Genomic DNA, 18,761 nt, shown 5'->3' with positions numbered 1-18,761 from the left:
ACATACAACTTTGAGGAGGAGGTAATTCTCAGATTTGCCGACGTAGATTCCCAAGCAGGAGATGGCAAGGACACAGATGGTAAATGCCAAAACCCAACCGACTGTCTGGCCCTCAACTAACGATATCTGCTCCACCACGACAGGACAACAACACAACACACACACTGAATTACTACTGAGCTTTATCTTTGACAGTACAATAAATAATAAGGCAGGAAGTATTCTTTATTTCCCTTATTGTCAACAAATACCATTATGAAAACAAAAAATGTGTGACTCTACGTCTCAATTATTTGACTTTCTGACCTTGTAGACCCTGAAAACCGGATGCATGTTGAAAATTCCATTTAAATAATGGGAAGTTGTAAATGCATATTTGGCAGCAACCGATGACCCAATCGAGAAAATGAACAATGAGATAATTCATCAAGCAGTTCATGGCACACATTCATCTTCATCATCTCATACACTCTGTGATAAACAGCCTTCATCTCTGCTGTAGATTCTGTTGACAGTGTTTGTAGTCTGGTCAATGCTACCATGTGTTTTACTTTGTTTATGAGAAGGAGCTGAAGCTGAAGTAGAGTGATGTTGTTATTCTGAGATGTTTTGATCATTTTATGACATGTGTGGTTGTCAGTGTGTTGTAAATGGACTCATACCTTTATATTATAAGTTGATTCTTATACCTTTACTTATAACAGGGGATCTTATACTATTTTGAGCCCATAAGGGCCACAGAAGATTGAATCACATATTCAACAAGCAGTTTTTCTTTTTAAAATACGTTTAATGTGGAAATTTCTAAGCTGTCTGAGCTGAGCTGACTTCTTGAGTTTCTTCTGTAAAGGGTAAAAAATACAGTATATGTACAGGAATTTATGAGAATTCATAAGATGTTAAAAAGTCAGTTCATTGTTAAGATAACAGGTAAAATAACTTAAGTGTGGTTAAAAATAGACACCCCTATATATTTTTATTTTATTGTGTCCTAAATAGTGATTAAAAAGGCCAATTTCATTGTACTTTACTGGTCACAGTGTTAGCGTAATACTCAAACATGTCAACAGGGGGCGCATAGAGTTTGGGAGGAACCTAAAACCCCCATCGAGGCAGCCGAGCCGAACACAAGTTACAGTAATGTGTAGATATGGAGATGTTTTGTTGTATGCTGCGATGCTAGGCGAGCACATAGGTGCGAACAATTTAAGGTAGCACACAATGGACATGCTAATGGGACGTGCTGGGGTTGTTAAGTTGTGTAAACTGAACCGAAGGGATGTAAAGGGCTAGTCCGTATTGTAGCGTCCGCCAGGACCTGTTGAAAAAATAACTAAGTATTATTTAACAAACCACCGTTTATTGCTGTAACAGTACAGGTTACTGTCGACCGTAACCACGCCAAAACAACCAAAACATAAAGTTAACCGTGACTCCAACATTTCCCTTAGCTCTCTCCTCAAACTCACTCACACACGCACGCGCACCTGCACAGCCCTCATCCCCGTCACACTCGCACACCCCCCCCACCTACTCATTCAATCCCAAACATTTCACATTATAACAGAACATTACTGCAGGGTCGCTACAGTAGGCTATATTTTTTATTTTTGTGTGTGTATTTACATGTAGCTAAATGAAGTTGATTTGTGGATGTGCAGCAGTACAGTGACACTAGAATGAAAGTGGAGTTTGGTGGGTATGCATTGTAAAACTGTAGTGTGTAACTCAAGAACAAGGGATGATGGACTTTGATATTGTAATGTACTATATATGTGTTATGTTATAGTGCTTCAGATTGACAGGTATTCACATAACTTTAAATCTGGATGAGCCTATTTTAACCGCAGCACTGATCATTCAATGACTTTCATGAAGCTTTATTTAAACTTTATAACATAGAAGTACACACAGTGAAAGATTACTGGATTACTGGTTTGTTTTGAGTATCTGTTAAAAATTGTATTTTGTTTGGTCCATTTGTCTGACAGAGTAGAAGAAAGCTTAAAAGTGAAACATAACTGTTTCTGGTCCTTATTTTGTGTGGTTACTCATTACATTTTAAAAGCCACATACGTTAGTGATTTGAGGTTTTCTGCATTTTTGATGTAACACTGTAGAACACAGTGAGGATTCAACAATGATACAATTGCTTACCTTATCAGAGACAGAGGCCTTGATTATTCCAGCGATCATCATACATGCAAGCGTCTATGGACACATGACCAAAAGAATGATAAGTTTATTCTCAAAGAAGAATTTCTTCTTTTTTTTTTACATTGTTCTTAAAGTTTTCATATACATTTGAAAATGGAAAAATTATTTCTAGTCTCAGAGTAAAACCGTAAAACTCAATATGTAGATTTCAAAACATCAAACATCTTTTTAATATTTAACTTCTTCTTTTCTTTGTTTTGTACAGAAGCGCATTGCATTCACTGGATAAAAAAAAATTTAGACACCTTATCTCGGAAAAGAGTAATTACGAGATAAGAAAAAGGTGCCATATTAGGTGTTACACTGTACAGTGGGGGTCGACTGATTATCACCCAAATTGATGATTGATTAATTAATTGAGTGTTTTTATCAGTCGGTTTCTTTCATAAAAAGTGAAACCTGGAGAAATAAAAGAAAGATTACCTGTATAGAGTAAAAATAAATAAACCACAGAAATGTCTCATCACAAACATTTTTGTTGTTCAGTTTTAACACACTTTAAGAACATTATTATTTAATAGTCTTTTTTATATACGGCACCACACACAGATTCTAAACTAACAAACACAAATCAAAAGACGACACAAAAGACCCAAAGAATCCAGATATAATCAGAAAAGCTTTTCCACTTACCAGAAACAATGAGTTGAAGAAGACAAACGTTTTTTTGAGGCATTCATTAATTTTCCCCATTTTCAGCTTTTGGTATTTGGCTCTCAGAGATGAAGTGAAGCTGTGTGCAGATAATACAGTGTGTGTGATGATATGCAGCAGTGTGCGCTGTGGTAAACAGAGCCATATCACACAGAAGTGATGTGCAGCCAATCCCTGAAGTCTATATGAGACCACAGGACGCATGCAGTCATGAACACAACTTTCATACAGGAGTTGCAGCTCTAAGTGCTTCACTTAGACGTACAATAACACACAAAGAGCAGCCAATAAGGGATCTAAATGAATTAATTAGATTCATTTCTTTTGATTTAAAACTTGAACACTCCTAGTTCAGTTCACTAATCAGTGAGTTCTGTCTTCAAAACAACTTTGAACAAATTATTCAGTATAAAATATCAAAACACTAAAAAACATTCCAGTTGGATAAACCATGAGAGGAGTCTAAGAGGAGATATAAATATTTGGTTGCTGCTCTAATAAAAAGGCAAGGCAAGGCAGTTTTATTTATATAGCGCATTTCATACACAATGGCAACTCAATGTGCTTTACATAAAACAGAAACATTAAAACATACAATTAAACCCCCCATGATAAAAACAAAGTACAGAAAAATAGAAAGACATACATAAAATGCTAGAATAGAGCATTAAGATTGCAGCATAAAATTATAAATTAGGTTTAAAATCAGACAGACAGACAGACAGACAAATATATAGAGAGAGAAACAGACAGACAGACAGACAGACAGACAGACAGACAGACAAATATATAGAGAGAGAAACAGACAGACAGACAGACAGACAGACAGACAGACAGACAAATATATAGAGAGAGAGACAGACAGACAGACAGACAGACAAATATATAGAGAGAGAGACAGACAGACAGACAGATATATAGAGAGAGACAGACAGACAGACAGACAGATATATAGAGAGAGACAGACAGACAGACAGACAGATATATATAGAGAGAGACAGACAGACAGACAGACAGATATATAGAGAGAGAGACAGACAGACAGATATATAGAGACAGACAGACAGACAGACAGACAGACAGACAGACAGATATATAGAGAGAGAGACAGACAGACAGACAGATATATATAGAGAGAAATAGACAGACACAGAGAGAGAGAAAAATATATAGAGAGAGAAATAGACAGAGAGAGAGAGAGAGAGAGAGAGAGAGAGAATATTTGTGAGTGTGTGAGAGTGATCTATTTATTGCAGTGTCAGATAAAAGCCCAGGTCTGAAGATATCTAAATGCCCCTAACGGAAACCTTTCCGCTTTGCCACGCCCGATTTGCGCAAGTGGGCGAGGTCCCGCCCAACGCTGTCTGCAGCATTAATTTTCATTACAACCCAGTCCTGTTGTTCCTTATACTCCATCGCATGCTTTATGTTCCTTTGATGGCGGTTACTTACTCATTTTGGTCTGCTTCTTTGATTCACTTATTTTGATTTAAAACTTGAACACTCCTAGTTCAGTTAACTAATCAGTGAGTTCTGTCTTCAAAACAACTTTGAACAAATTATTCAGTATAAAATATCAAAACTCGAAAATAAATAACTAAATAAAAAAAATCCAGAAGGATAAACCATGAGAGGAGACTAAGAAAAGATAAAATATTTGGTTTCGAGTTAGAGAGGAGAGGGACATAGTGAGAACAGACACAAACACTACCATCATTTTCATCAATTCTTCTTGGATCCAATTTGAATGGTGTGATTACCTGATTCCTCAGATGCGGTGGGAAGTCACACAGGAATGCGGCACAGACGATCACAACGTTGACAATAAGAGTGAAGACGAGCCTACATAGTAATTTGATCAGCTAATATGTATGTTTGTTCCAAGTTTACAATATAGTAGATGTTATGTCCAGTTTCTTCGTGACCATCCAGCGCACACATCAGCGTTGAGAATCAGTGTAAAAGAAGAAGAAGAAGTGAAGGGGAGGAAACAGAGGAGTGGTCACAATCCCACTCATGTGTCTCTTCTTGGCTACAGCTGTTGGTGAGAGAACATGATGTCCTCATAGGCGCGGACCCAGTGGCTCGTCACAGAGGGGGCGGGGACTTCTAGTGGACCCTTATATACAGTAGACTACTATTGGCTGTATCGAGATGCAAGACGGGCCTCTTCTATAGAAAGAACCTACATCAGAGCCTTATCAGAAGGTCTGCCATGAAGTCATGTTTGCTTTTTACACAGAACCCAATGGAAACGATTTATGCCGCACCTGTGTTTGATTTCACAGCGAGTCTGCTTTTCGGATTCATTCAGAGATGAGACAAGTTTGGAAGGATCCAAAGGCTGCTGTGCAGTTAACAGTTCACCTTGGATCTAATCTGCGGTAGGCTATCTGGCTGCTGTCCAAAGAGACTGAATAAACTGATTTATCACCAAAAAGAAAAAGAAAAAACTTAATTTGAACCATAAAATACGCAATAAAATAATAGATTAACGAAAGAGACCCAATTTGCTTTGTAAACTATCATATACTATGTAAAACACAGTAAACAGCATCCGACAGAAGACACTGCAGCAGAGGTTGCGCTAGACTTTTTTGTTGCCATTTTGACTGACAGGGTCATAAAAATCCGCTTATAATGTATATATATATATATATATATATATTTTTTTACCAGTCATTCATTTTAATTTTCGTTTTTAAACAATAATAAAGACATAATTCAATTGCATTTAATTTAATTTGAATTAATATTCCACCCCAACTAGCGGATTTAATCGCAGATATTCACAGATTGGGCGGATTTGGGTCATTCAAATGTAATTATTTAATTGTAAACAATCATCTACGTAAAACAAAGTCAATAGCATCCAACATTAGACACTGTGCAGTGATAGCCTGTAGTGAAACGACTGATCAATCAGTAGCGGTAATAAAGGGAAACAGAGACAGAAGGGCGGAACAGAAAGAATGTGGATATGAGGTGCGTTAAACAAGCACCATGGACAGCATGCTGCAGTGCTTTCTGAAACCAAGACACATTGATCAGATTCAGGGGTGTTCTGCAGCAGAAGTTTCCATAAGCCTATCATTATCATCATGATGATCATCAATTCCACTTTCATCACAGCTGTGCCCTCATTAAAGTACTCCATCGCTGAAAGACATGAAGATATTACTCATTTTTCAACAATCCTAACTTCTCAGCAGAAATAATTTACATAATTATCTTGGCTAATTATAATATCCATAAAATTATATAGCTTAACATTTCACCATCCTTTTATGTTTTTAAAGATGCTTTCATACATATTTCCCTACTATTAAAAAAAACTTAACTCAAAAATTGTAAATTGAAAAATGGGCATTTCAAATTTATTCCAGTTTACTTTCCTTGCCCTAGTTCTTTTTTAATCATTTGTTGTACAATCACTTTTATTTGTATTATTGTGATACTGTGAAATATATTAATAGCAAATTATAATGAACCCCTGTCTGTAATACGTATAGGCTACTCCATGTATTGAATGAATTGTATTTACACAATAGAGTTGAGTTTACACATTAATAACATTGCCTGTCTGATATTTCTCTCTCTCTCTCTCTCTCTCTCTCTCTCTCTCTCTCTCTCTCTCTCTCTCTCTCTCTCTCTCTCTGCAGTTACTCTCCACACCTCATGCCTTTTGTAAATAGTTATGTTGTTGTTTTATTTACATTTATAATAAGTTATTATTTTAACCTTTTAACCTCCCTTCTTTATCACACGCAATGAGCCGGTTTGTGAGACTACAAAGACCAGACAGGGATTCCGTCAGCGTCACTTCATTGTGCAGTACTAGTCAACCATAAAGCCTGACTGGCACCATCTAGTGGTATAACCGGGTACTACAAACAAACCGCAGTATATTTTCTGACTCCAGGCCTTTCCCACTACAGAAACTTAACTACTAGTAACTGAATTTGTACCCATTGTCCCTTTGGAGCCAAGTTTCTGGAATCAAGTTTTTCCATCCTTCAGCAGTGGCATTAAATAAAATTCCAGGTACTCACTACCAAACTTTTTGTGGAAAAGTTAATTCATCATTCATTTTTCAATTGTGACCTCACAGACAAATTCAAACTTTCTATTAAGCATGTTTAGAACATTTTAAATTTAAAGGCCCTTAGATGAATGATATTTTAAATGTAATGGTTATAATATGAACAATTTTTATTTGAAAATGTCTTCTTTCTTTTTTTTAATGACCAAAAAACATGGTGCTGGCAACTTTATATTATTCAGGAAGTTTGTATCAAACAAGTAGCCCTTCATATTACTCAGTATCCCTGAAGTAGCTCTCAGTTTCAAAAGATTAGTGACCCCTGCCCTAACCCATGATCTATGAGGAAAGCTTTATGATGAAATCTGTTTGCAGCATGCATCTTGCTGCTGACATTTCTTAACTCCATTTTTGTCTGTTCTCATTCATATTGTCATATATTCTGGCTTCTTTTCATGAGATCCTTGCTGCTGCACTCTGTACCAGTTTCAGCCATGATGAAGAAATCTGTTTTTGCCAAGAATAAATGTAATCGCAGGATGAGATAAAAGCATCTTTCTTTGACCAGGTGAATGGAATATTTTATTAAAAGAAGAAAGCAGATATATCACAATTGGAGCATTGTAAAAGCAGTCAGTCAGACTGAGCTTTAAACTGATTGACAGACTCCCAGCTTTGTGAAGAGATGAACTGTGTGTTTCAAATGAAGTAACCTCTGGCTTAACGTTTATTTGAAGGAAATAATGAGACAACCAGCTTATCCAAACTGAACAAAAAGGTTCCAATAGATACAGACAGCTGGGTGTGAGTACAGACCCAGACTCTATTAAACTCGAAAAATAATCTTTACAATAGATTTGTTCGTTCATTTTAGCCACCTAACCAGAGAGGCCCATTTCATCAAAATTGTAACAGACAAGCTCTGAATTACAGCGTCAGATCATTTCCTCTTGTCCTCATTTTGAGATGTTTGACTAATCAAAAGAAACTTACAACATATGCATCAGCATAGGAGAGAACTGTAAGACACAGAAATGTATCTCCAATTTGTGAGCAACTTATCATGGAAAGGTTGTTATTCACATACATTCTGTGTAGATGAATAATCAATCAGTGAATAAATTAACCTGCTCATCTGTGATATTTTTCATGACACACCATGACTTGTGCGTCCTCAACATTAACACTGGTTTAGTCCATAGTGCTCTTTGCTCTTTCACTTTCAGACTTGCTTTCTAAATGTTAACAAAAGTGAGAACACAGTGATTGTCCTTGTTATGTGATGCTTGTAATGCTCCTTGAGCAGTTCAACAGAGGTCAGGTATTATGTTTTTGACCATAAAATCATATGGTTACTCATTGGTTATTCTTTACATGCGCTTCTGCATTTGTATGTGCTTTCTATGTTAGCAAACAGTGAGAAGACTGAAACTGAGAATTGGGGAATTTGCAAAGACTACATTAATAAGGCCTTTATTATGTCATCTTCTAATGCTTTTCATCTTTCACCTTTTGGCAGATGTTTCCAAAAATAATAAGAGCAATCAAAACCAGAAGTTTTGTTTCATGATCTATGTGAGAAGTTATTTTCAGTGGAGATTCTGATTAAATTAAAGGAATAGTCATTTTATAAGACAGCACTAGAGCTAGATGAGCAGTTTCCCTCTGCTCCCAGTCTTTGTGCAAAGCTAAAATTAAAACGTTTTGGTGCCCAATAAATTTAGAATTATTTCAATAGATGTGACACAATAAAGAGTAAAATCACCCACCAAAGAGTTCCTCCTTCACATTGAAATTCAAAGTATGGAGCAATAGTTCTTTGACTTCTTGAAATCATTATCACCAATTACTTAATTATAAATTAATCCAAAAATTTCATTCATGTCCTAGGAAATGCTGCCAATCCGTATTATTCAAAGTACTCTTTTCTCTTTATGCCCCCAAAAAGCAATGGGCACATAATGTGGTAATGTCTAGGGGTCCATTCCTTTTGAGTCAATGTAATTGTTATTCTGTCTTAAATAATTGAGACAAACATACCCTGTTAGCCACACATTTTATTGTTGAATGAAAATACATTGCATAGTTTAACACTTCAGTGGAAGCTATCATTTTATGAGGTACTAACTTTAAAAGCCTTGAATGCTCAAACACAAAGAGCAAAGCATACAAATTGCAGCTCAGAAAGTAAAATCATTACTTTTCATAATAACATATCAACACATCTAATCAATCATATGTACATTTTTGCTTTATTGACTATGTTTTTAATGCTTGTTGTAATAAAAAATTGGAAAATTAAATAAAAAGTAAAGCAAAAAGGTCATGTTTTGACCACTGAGTCCTACTGTTACAGTGCAGAGGTTAAGTTCCGGCGTAGAAGGTTATCCTCAGAAGCCCTTCATGGAAATGGACGCTGATCCAGAGCTGTCATGACGTTTGATTTGATAGATCATCAGGAAGGAGACCAGCAGGCCCAGCAACTAGACAGACAGGTACAAAGATATGGGGTCAGTTCAAAAGACCACTGGTCAGAAGTGTGAAACAATTATGTGAACTTGTTTTCATATTTTTTAATTTTTTTCCCCAGACTGGTACACAGAATGAAAGTTCTCCCTGGGCCTAGAACTGAGACCTGAACCCAGTCTGTCTTTAAAACAGCTTATACTTTTATTTTACTCTATCAATTACTAAACGTTAAGCTTCAGAAATAACTTGTTACACTTTGCAACTCTATACAACCAGAAATGTCAGTCAGTCAATGGACAAAATCAATTTCCAGTAGGACGCAGAACAGCTCAAAGTCCTGTTGTAATTCAGTAATTTTCCCTCCTAAAGCTTTTCACAATGAAGCGTACTGCGATGACAGCTAATCCAAAGAAGAGGCCCATGGCGATCTTGAATTCGTAGTCCATCGTTTCGAAGATGAAGACACCACAGGTCTGAAGGTGGGGGGGTAGAAAGGGTCATTATCTTGAAGGATCACTGATTGGATGATATATTGGTGTTTAGATTGGTTGTTTGGTTGCTTACCTGAGCATAGATTTCATCTGGGCCTGTCGCTACCTGCAAGACAGCAAGAATAAAATGTCACCATAATACACAAAGCAAAAGGACACCCCCCCCATGCCGACTCATACAAGTATTGCTCCATAGTACCACAAGTGGTCAACATGTGGAGGGACCAACTCTGCAGTTATTAGATATTAGTACTGTATATTCCCTGCTTATAAACATAAATAAGTCAGTTGTCTGCACAAAGTCCACAATTTTTAGTATGCTAAATGACAAAAAAGTGGTGAGTTCTCACAAGAGATTAGGCTAACTGGATTTCTATATCAAATTGTTAAGGAGATTGTTTCAGAAGAGCAAAACCTACTTGAGGTCTGGATGTACATCCAGATCCATAATAACCACATGCACAGGACCGGGGGATTTCATCACCCCAGTCTGCAGCGCTTGTCAATCCACAGCACTTGACCTGCAACAAGACACATGACAGAGTGACTTTCAGCAGCTGGAAACAAATGTTAAATTAAATTATTTCTGTGAAGTTTTTCTGCATTCTAAAGAGAGACACCCCCTTTGACATAATCTGTAAAGCATTTATCCAAGATAAACCTACGAGAAACATGTCTATCTTAGCTAGACTAAATTTCTATGGGTAAATATTGTTGACAGAGGGCATTACACTTCGCTGGATCTCATGAAGTGCTGATCTGAATTCGTTGTCGTCCATTAAAAGCTTCGTATATTCAGAAGAGGTGGAGGTAAAGCTGCTTTTAACCTAGAGAGAGAGAGAGAGAGAGAACGACATTAGAGGAAACATCAGCACTGAGACAGAAAGGGTTAGGGTTATAGAAGAGAGCAAAGAGTGCAGGTTAGCATTAAGACAGATAAAGAAGAATAGTTTCCAGGAAGACATAGGTCCCTGTCTTACGTCCATTGCACAGCGACACCAGGTGCAACACAAGTGTCTTTGCTAGTTTAAGACCAGTGCAGCTGTCATTTTCCCATTGTTTAAACCCATCTATGCGCCCATGGGCACATTGGTCTCAAAATAAGGTGTGGTCAGGCACGTTATTGGTGCATTGCATTGCCTTTGCGGACCATCCTAACAACTGTATGAGGGGTTATAACATGATTAAAACAGTTTTTGAACAATATTAAGCCATATTTTTGAGATGACATTGATCAGATTTCCATACTTTCAGCTATTAAAAAACTGATGAGTTTACCTGTTACTCAACAACAAAACGATTTTAGAGGGAACTAAAACTGTAATTAAAAGATAAACAAATGAAAGCAAACGGTGAAGTGATGGGAGGAGACGTGAAAATATGCAGCAAAGAGCAAATAGGTCTCAGAACCACGTCTGGTTGTGGAAGTGGCTCCGCTGCCACTTAGTGATTTTATCGACAAGAAAAGCATCCGTGGTTAAACATCTGTGTTGATCTATTTATGAATGTGGGTGATTCTTACAGTATCTGTTATCCTCAGCTGTTTGTACTGTAGGACTGGTATGTTGATAAATGTGTAGGCTCTCAATTGCTGCACCACAGTGCAGCGTTAAATCACTTTTTCATACAACAACTTTAATTATTGCAATTATTTAATTACAAACTACTTTATATTGCAGTATCCTTAAATGTAGTTTTCAAATCTGGTTGCATACAGAGTGATTTTGGAAACTACTAAAGAGAGACCAACATCAGCATCAAGATACAAAGAGAGAGATTAAGTATCGTCACGTCAAGATGGAGCAAACAAGAAAAAAAAAAGAAAAAGTAAATTAGCTTTAAGGTACAATTAAATTGGAGCGAGTCAACGGACAGCATCAAAATCAACAATGAGAGAGAGAGAACAGTAATAGTATCAAGATCAGTGTAAAAAAGAAAGAAAAGGTGAACAATGTTAAGAACAGCAGATTGAGAGAGAACATTAGTAACATGCTAGAGGTCTACTGTGACCGATGTTACGTTACGTTTCCATTATTTGTTATATGAAGTGACAAAAATAATATTTAGTGCACAGTAGTGAGAAGTAGTGAAAAATAATGATTTTGGACACAGCTATAATTGGTATCAAGATACAGAGAGAGTTTGTAAAGGTAACATGAAGATAGAGAGCACACAAATAATGAAAGAAAGATGGAGAGAACATCATGGTTGACAGAAAGAATAACATTATCATCGAGAGAGAGAGAGAGAGCACTTGTGTCAAGACAGATATATGGGATGACTTAAGCGTACTGATATCGAAACAGTGCAATGGCACCAAGAAAGTCAGAAAAAAATAGGAGAGGTTTGGCAATTTAGCATCAACATGGAGAACTTTAACATTAAAATCTACATCGATGCAGAGAACAAAAGTAGCAAGATACAGAACAAATAAGCAGTGAGTGATAGATTACCTTGTTTCTCTCGACAACGACAATGATGCCAAAGATCAGCATGATGATCAGTCCAACCACCATGAAACCTGTAAACTGTACATGAAACAACATGAATAGTAATTTCAGTGCTTTGATTGCTCAAAATATTTCCTATTTAACAAGAAAATAGACAATGTTATACATACAACTTTGAGGAGGAGGTAATTCTCAGATTTGCCGACGTAGATTCCCAGGCAGGAGATCGCAAGGACACAGATGGTAAATACCCCAAACCAGATGAGTGCTTGGCCCTCAACTAACGATATCTCCTACACCACGACAGGACAACAACACAACACACACACTGAATTACTACAGAGCTTTATCTTTGACAGTACAATAAATAATAAGGCAGGAAGTATTCTTTATTTCCCTTATTGTCAACAAATACCATTATGAAAACAAAAAATGTGTGACTCTACATCTCAATTACTTGACTTTCTGACCTTGTAGACCCTGAAGAATGTATGTTGTATGCATACATTCTTGTATGTATGTTGAAAATTCCATTTAAATAATGGGAAGTTGTAAATGCATATTTGGCAGCAACCAATGACCCAATCGAGAAAATGAACAATGAGATAATTCATCAAGCAGATCATGGCACACATTCATCACTCATCATCTCATACACTCTGGGATAAACAGCCTTCATCTCTGCTGTAGATTCTGTTGACAGCGTTTGTAGTCTGCTGGTCAATGCTACCATGTGTTTTACTTTTTTTATGAGAAGGAGCTGAAGCTGAAGTAGTGTGATGTTGTTATTCTGAGATGTTTTGATCATTTTATGACATGTGTGGTTATCAATGTGTTGTAAAGCAGTTTTTCTTTTTAAAATACGTTTAATGTGGAAATTTCTAAGCTGTCTGAGCTGAACTGACTTCTTGGGTTTCTTCTGTAAAGGGTAAACAATACAGTATATGTACAGGAATTTATAAGAATTCATAAGATGTTAAAAAGTCAGTTCATTGTTAAGATAACAGGTAAAATAACTTAAGTGTGGTTAAAAATAGACACCCCTATATATTTTTATTTTATTGTGTCCTAAATAGTGATTAAAAAGGCCAATTTCGTTGTACTTTACTGGTTAGCGTAATACTCAAACATGTCAACAGGGGGCGCATAAAATTTGGGAAGAACCTAAAACCCCCATAGAGGCAGCCGAGCCGAACACAAGTTACAGTAATGTGTAGATATGGAGGTGTTTTGTTGTATGCTGCGATGCTAGGTGAGCACACAGGTGCGAACAATTTAAGGTAGCACACAATGGACACGCTAATGAGACGTGCTGGGGTTGTTAAGTTGTGTAAACTGAACCGAGGGGATGTAAAGGGCTAGTCCGCATTGTAGCGTCCGCCAGGACGTGTTGAAAAGATAACTGTAACAGTACAGGTTACTGTCGACCGTAACCACGCCAAAACAACCAAAACATAAAGTTAACCGTGACTCCAACTGTTCCCTTAGCTCTCTCCTCAAACTCACTCACACATGCACGTTCACCCACACAGCCCTCATCTCCGTCACACTCGCACACCGCCCCCCCCCCTACTCATTCAATCCCAAACATTTCACATTATAACAGAACATTACTGCAGGGTCGCTACAGTAGGCTATATTTTTTATTTTTGTGTGTGTATTTACATGTAGCTAAATGAAGTTGATTTGTGGATGTGCAGCAGTACAGTGGCACTAGAATGAACGTGGAGTTTGGTGGGTATGCATTGTAAAACTGTAGTGTGTAACTCAAGAACAAGGAATGATGGACTTTGATATTGTAATGTACTATATATGTGTTATGTTATAGTGCTTCAGATTGACAGGTATTCACATAACTTTAAATCTGGATGAGCGTATTTTAACCGCAGCACTGATCTTTCAATGACTTTCATGAAGCTTTATTTAAACTTTATAACATAGAAGTACACACAGTGAAAGATTACTGGACAGATTGTTTTGGGTTATGTTAAAATTTTTATTTTGTTTGGTCCACTCATCTGACAGAGTAGAAGAAAGCTTAAAAGTGAAACATAACTGTTTCTGGTCCTTATTTTGTGTGGTTACTCATTACATTTTAAAAGCCACATACATACGTTAGTGATTTGAGGTTTTCTACATTTTTGATGTAACACTGTAGAACACAATGAGGGTTCAACAATGATGCAATTGCTTACCTTATGAGAGCGGATAGAGGCCTTGATTAATCCAAAGATCATCATAAATCCAAACCCCTATGGACACATGACCAAAAGAATCATGTTTATTCTCAAAAAAGAATTTCTTTTCTTCTTCTTTTTTTTTTTTTTTTTTTTATTTTTTTTTTTACATTATTCTTAAAGTTTTCACATACATTTGAAAATGGAAAAATTATTTCTAGTCTCAGAGTAAAACCGTAAAACTCAATATGTAGATTTCAAAACATCAAACATCTTTACAACAACATCTTTTAACTTCTTCTTTTCTTTGTTTTGTACGGAAGCGCATTGCATTCACTGGATAAAACAATTTTTAGACACCTTATCTCGGAAAAGATCTCGTAATTACGAGGTAATAAAAAGGTGCCACATTAGGTGTGACACTGTACAGTGGGGGTCGACTGATTATCACCCAAATTGATGATTGATTAATTAATTGATTGTTTTTATCAGTCGGTTGCTTTCATAAAAAGTGAAACCTGGACAAATAAAAGAAAGATTACCTGTATAGAGTAAAAATAATCATAAATAATATTATATTCTGCCTTTGTGTTTTCATAGCTATTGAAATGCATCCAAATGCTGCTTGTTTTCCTACTGTCACTCATCTTTGTGTTTGCACACCCTGTTCCTCTCTCCCGAGGAGCAGAGAGAGAGGAGAGAAAAGATCTTGTAATTACGAGATAAGGTGTCCATTTTTTTTTTATTCAGTGAATGCAATGCGCTTCCGTAGTTTTGTACTATTGCATATCAGGATTTTTTTTGCTACATTGACCTCCTGACAGAGTGTCTGTAATTTCCGAGACTTGAGACTTTCTTCATCACAACTGATATTGAATAAGGGCTGACGCAAACAACCACAGAAATGTCTCATCACAAACATTTTTGTTGTTCAGTTTTAGGACACTTTAAGAACATTATTATTTAATAGTCTTTCTTATATACGGCACCACACACAGATTCTAAACTAACAAACACAAATCAAAAGACGACACAAAAGACCCAAAGAATCCAGATATAATCAGAAAAGCTTTTCCACTTACCAGAAACACTGAGTTGAAGATGATAAACGTTTTTTTGAGGCATTCATTAATTTTCCCCATTTTCAGCTTTTGGTATTTGGCTCTCAGAGATGAAGTGAAGCTGTGTGCAGATAACACAGTGTGTGTGATGGTATATAGATAGATAGAAATAGAGCCATATCACACAGAAGTGATGTGCAGCCAATCCCTGAAGTCTATATGAGACCACAGGACGCATGCAGTCATGAACACAACTTTCATACAGGAGTTGCAGCTCTAAGTGCTTCACTAGACGTACAATAACACACAAAGAGCAGCCAATAAGGGATCTAAATGAATTAATTAGATTCATTCATTCTCCTAGTTCAGTTCACTAATCAGTGAGTTCTGTCTACAAAACAACTTTGAACAAATTATTCAGTATAAAATACCAAAACACTAAAAAACATTCCAGTTGGATAAACCATGAGAGGAGTCTAAGAGGAGATATAAATATTTGGTTGCTCTAATAAAAAGGCAAGGCAAGGCAGTTTTATTTATATAGCGCATTTCATACACAATGGCAACTCAATGTGCTTTACATAAAACAAACATTAAAACATACAATTACCCCCCCCCCCCATGATAAAAACAAAGTACAGAAAAATAGAAAGACATACATAAAATGCTAGAATAGAGCATTAAATATAAGATTGCAGCATAAAATTAAATTAAAAATCATTAAAAGGACATGGAGTGCAAATGAAAGATTAAAATGTAAAGTGCTCAATCATAAACTCAGGAGAAGAGAAATGTTTTTAACCTGGATTTAACCTGCAGTTGTGTGCAGTATAACAGCCAAAAGGTGCTTCATCATGTTTAGTTTGAACTCTGGGCTCAACTATCTGACCTGAGTCAGTAGATCTCAGAGCTCTACTGGGTTTATATTCTATTAACATGTCATTCATGTATTCTGGACGTTTCCATGACAACACTGTCAAATGCCTGTTGTTACTTACACATACGGTTTTTCTGTTGTAGATCTATCAACTTGCTTCAACATGTTGCATCATTCTTAAAACAAGGAAACGCTTTAGTATCGAGTCAGGACAAAGACAAACGTCTTGTCCTCCTCCTCTCCATTTCTCCTTCCCATTTTTAGGGACCGAGCCGAAAGGCAAGAGGGCGAGGACTCCAGAGGAGTTCTGCCCTTGCCTGGAGGCAAGGACCCTATTGTTTTTGTGTTGTGTATTATTATTCTACCGCCTCTTTGACCCTTAATTTGACCCCCTAAACCTGCTCCAAAACTCACCAAATTTGCAACGCACATCAGGTCTGGCGAAAAATTCGATAAAATGGAAAAACAAACAACGTCGAACTCTCTAGCGCCACCTAGAAACACTAAAACGGCCACTACGCCTGATAGGAATGTCGTAGAAAGATCAAACCAAAACTCATTTTTTGTCTTATCAAGACCTACAAATCACGCGACACCCCTGACCTAAATCCAACAGGAAGTGCACAATTTGCTGTTACATGTGGGATTTTCGACGATTCTTGGCCTCCTACAAACGTTATCTTGTCCGAGGGCGTTCAAACTTACGGCTTCAAACTTAAAAAGCTGACTTAGCACACCCTGCTGCACAAAAGTTCTGAACAACTTTGTCATTACTGGTCCGGTTTGGATTTTAGAAGCCCTCAAAGGTCAAGTGCCCAAAAGCCCTCGCCAAAACGCTCCCATACACAATGAAACAGTAGAGGAAATATTTTCCTGTACTGTTTAACTCATCAAAGTAGAGAGAGAGTATTTGTGAGTGATCTATTTATTGCAGTGTCCGATAAAAGAGAGAGAAATAGACAGAGAGAGAGAGAGTGAGAGAAAGAGAGAGAGAGTGAGAGAAAGAGAAATAGACGAGAGAGAGAGAGAGAGAGAGAGAGAGAGAGAGAGACTATTTGTGAGTGTGTGTGAGTGTGTGAGTGATCTATTTATTGCAGTGTCCGATAAAAGCCCAGGTCTGAAGATATCTAAATGCCCCTAACGGAAACCTTTCCGCTTCGCCACGGGGCGAGGTCCCGCCCAACGCTGCTTGCAGCTTTAATTTTCATTACAACCCAGTCTCGTTGTTCCTTATACTCCATCGCATGCTTTCTGTTCCCATGATGGCGGTTACTTCCTCATTTTAATAAAAACTATTTTGGTGGTCTGCTTCTTTGATTCACTTGTTTTGATTTAAAACTTGAACACTCCTAGTTCAGTTAACTAATCAGTGAGTTCTGTCTTCAAAACAACTTTGAACAAATTATTCAGTATAAAATACCAAAACACGAAAATAAATAACTAAATAAAAAATTCCAGGAGGATAAACCATGAGAAGAGACTAAGAAAAGATAAAATATTTGGTTTCGAGTTAGAGAGGAGAGGGACGTAGTGAGAACAGACACAAACAAACGCTCTTTTTTTCAGTTTTGTTTTGTTTTCCTCCTCTGCATTTCTCCATGTCATTACATCCCACCCATGTAGCTGTAAACACGAAGAACAAGGATAAATATGTAGCCTAGTTTCCTAGTTACCTGATTCCTCAGATGCAGTGGGAAGTCACACAGGAATGCGCCACAGACGATCACAACGTTGACAATAAGAGTGAAGACGAGCCTACATTGTAATTTGATCAGCTAATATGTGTGTTTGTTCCAAGTTTACAATATAGTAGATGTTATGTCCAGTTTCTTCATGACCATCCAGCGCACACATCAGCGTTGAGAATCAGTGTAAAAAAAAGAAGGGAGGAGGAGAAAACAGAGGACTGGTCTAAATCCCACTCATGTGTCTCTTTTTGGTTACAGCTGTTGGTGAGAGAACGCGATGTCCTCATAGGCGCGGAGCCAGTGGCTCGTCACAGAGGGGGCGGGGACTTCTAGTGGACCCTTATATACCATAGACTACTATTGGCTGTATCGAGATGCAAGATGAGCCTCTTTTATAAAAAGAACCTACATCAGAGCCTTATCAGAAGGTCTGCCATTAAGTCATGTTTGCTTTTTACACAGAACCCAATGGAAACGATTTATGCCGCACCTGTGTTTGATTTCACAGCGAGTCTGCTTTTCGGATTCATTCAGAGATGAGACACGTTTGGAAGGATCCAAAAGCTCCTGTGCAGTTAACAGTTCACCTTAGATCTAATCTGCGGTAGGCTATCTGGCTGCTGTCCAAAGAGACT

The 18,761-nt window shown here is 37.2% G+C and overlaps 1 protein-coding gene across 1 annotated transcript; it reads right to left on the bottom strand.

Moving 5' to 3' along the window:
• Nucleotides 1–9,231: 9,231 nt before the first annotated feature.
• On the bottom strand, nt 9,232–18,206 carry LOC128385165 (tetraspanin-8-like). Its single transcript, XM_053344025.1, has 10 exons — nt 18,112–18,206; nt 15,583–15,682; nt 14,519–14,575; nt 12,494–12,616; nt 12,327–12,401; nt 10,605–10,700; nt 10,293–10,394; nt 9,947–9,979; nt 9,772–9,855; nt 9,232–9,396 (listed from the first exon to the last, which is right to left on the bottom strand). Exons 2-10 carry the CDS (start codon nt 15,640–15,642, stop codon nt 9,304–9,306), a joined length of 723 nt encoding a protein of 240 aa, XP_053200000.1. The 5' UTR covers nt 15,643–15,682; nt 18,112–18,206; the 3' UTR covers nt 9,232–9,303.
• Nucleotides 18,207–18,761: the final 555 nt, after the last annotated feature.

The sequence above is a fragment of the Scomber japonicus genome, chromosome 23, assembly GCF_027409825.1.
Source record: "Scomber japonicus isolate fScoJap1 chromosome 23, fScoJap1.pri, whole genome shotgun sequence".
In the NCBI taxonomy this organism is placed as follows: Eukaryota; Metazoa; Chordata; class Actinopteri; order Scombriformes; family Scombridae; genus Scomber; species Scomber japonicus.
This window is presented reverse-complemented; position numbering and strand designations above follow the sequence as displayed.

Coding starts and splice junctions, on each gene's coding strand:
- LOC128385165 (XM_053344025.1), bottom strand. CDS start 15,642: ATGGGGAAAATTAATGAATGCCTCAAAAAAACGTTTATCATCTTCAAC. Junction 9,980..10,292: donor GATGTACATCCAGACCTCAA/GTAGGTTTTGCT, acceptor GCTGTCTTGCAG/GTAGCGACAGGCCCAGATGA. Junction 9,397..9,771: donor TTGGATTAGCTGTCATCGCA/GTACGCTTCATT, acceptor CTGTCTGTCTAG/TTGCTGGGCCTGCTGGTCTC.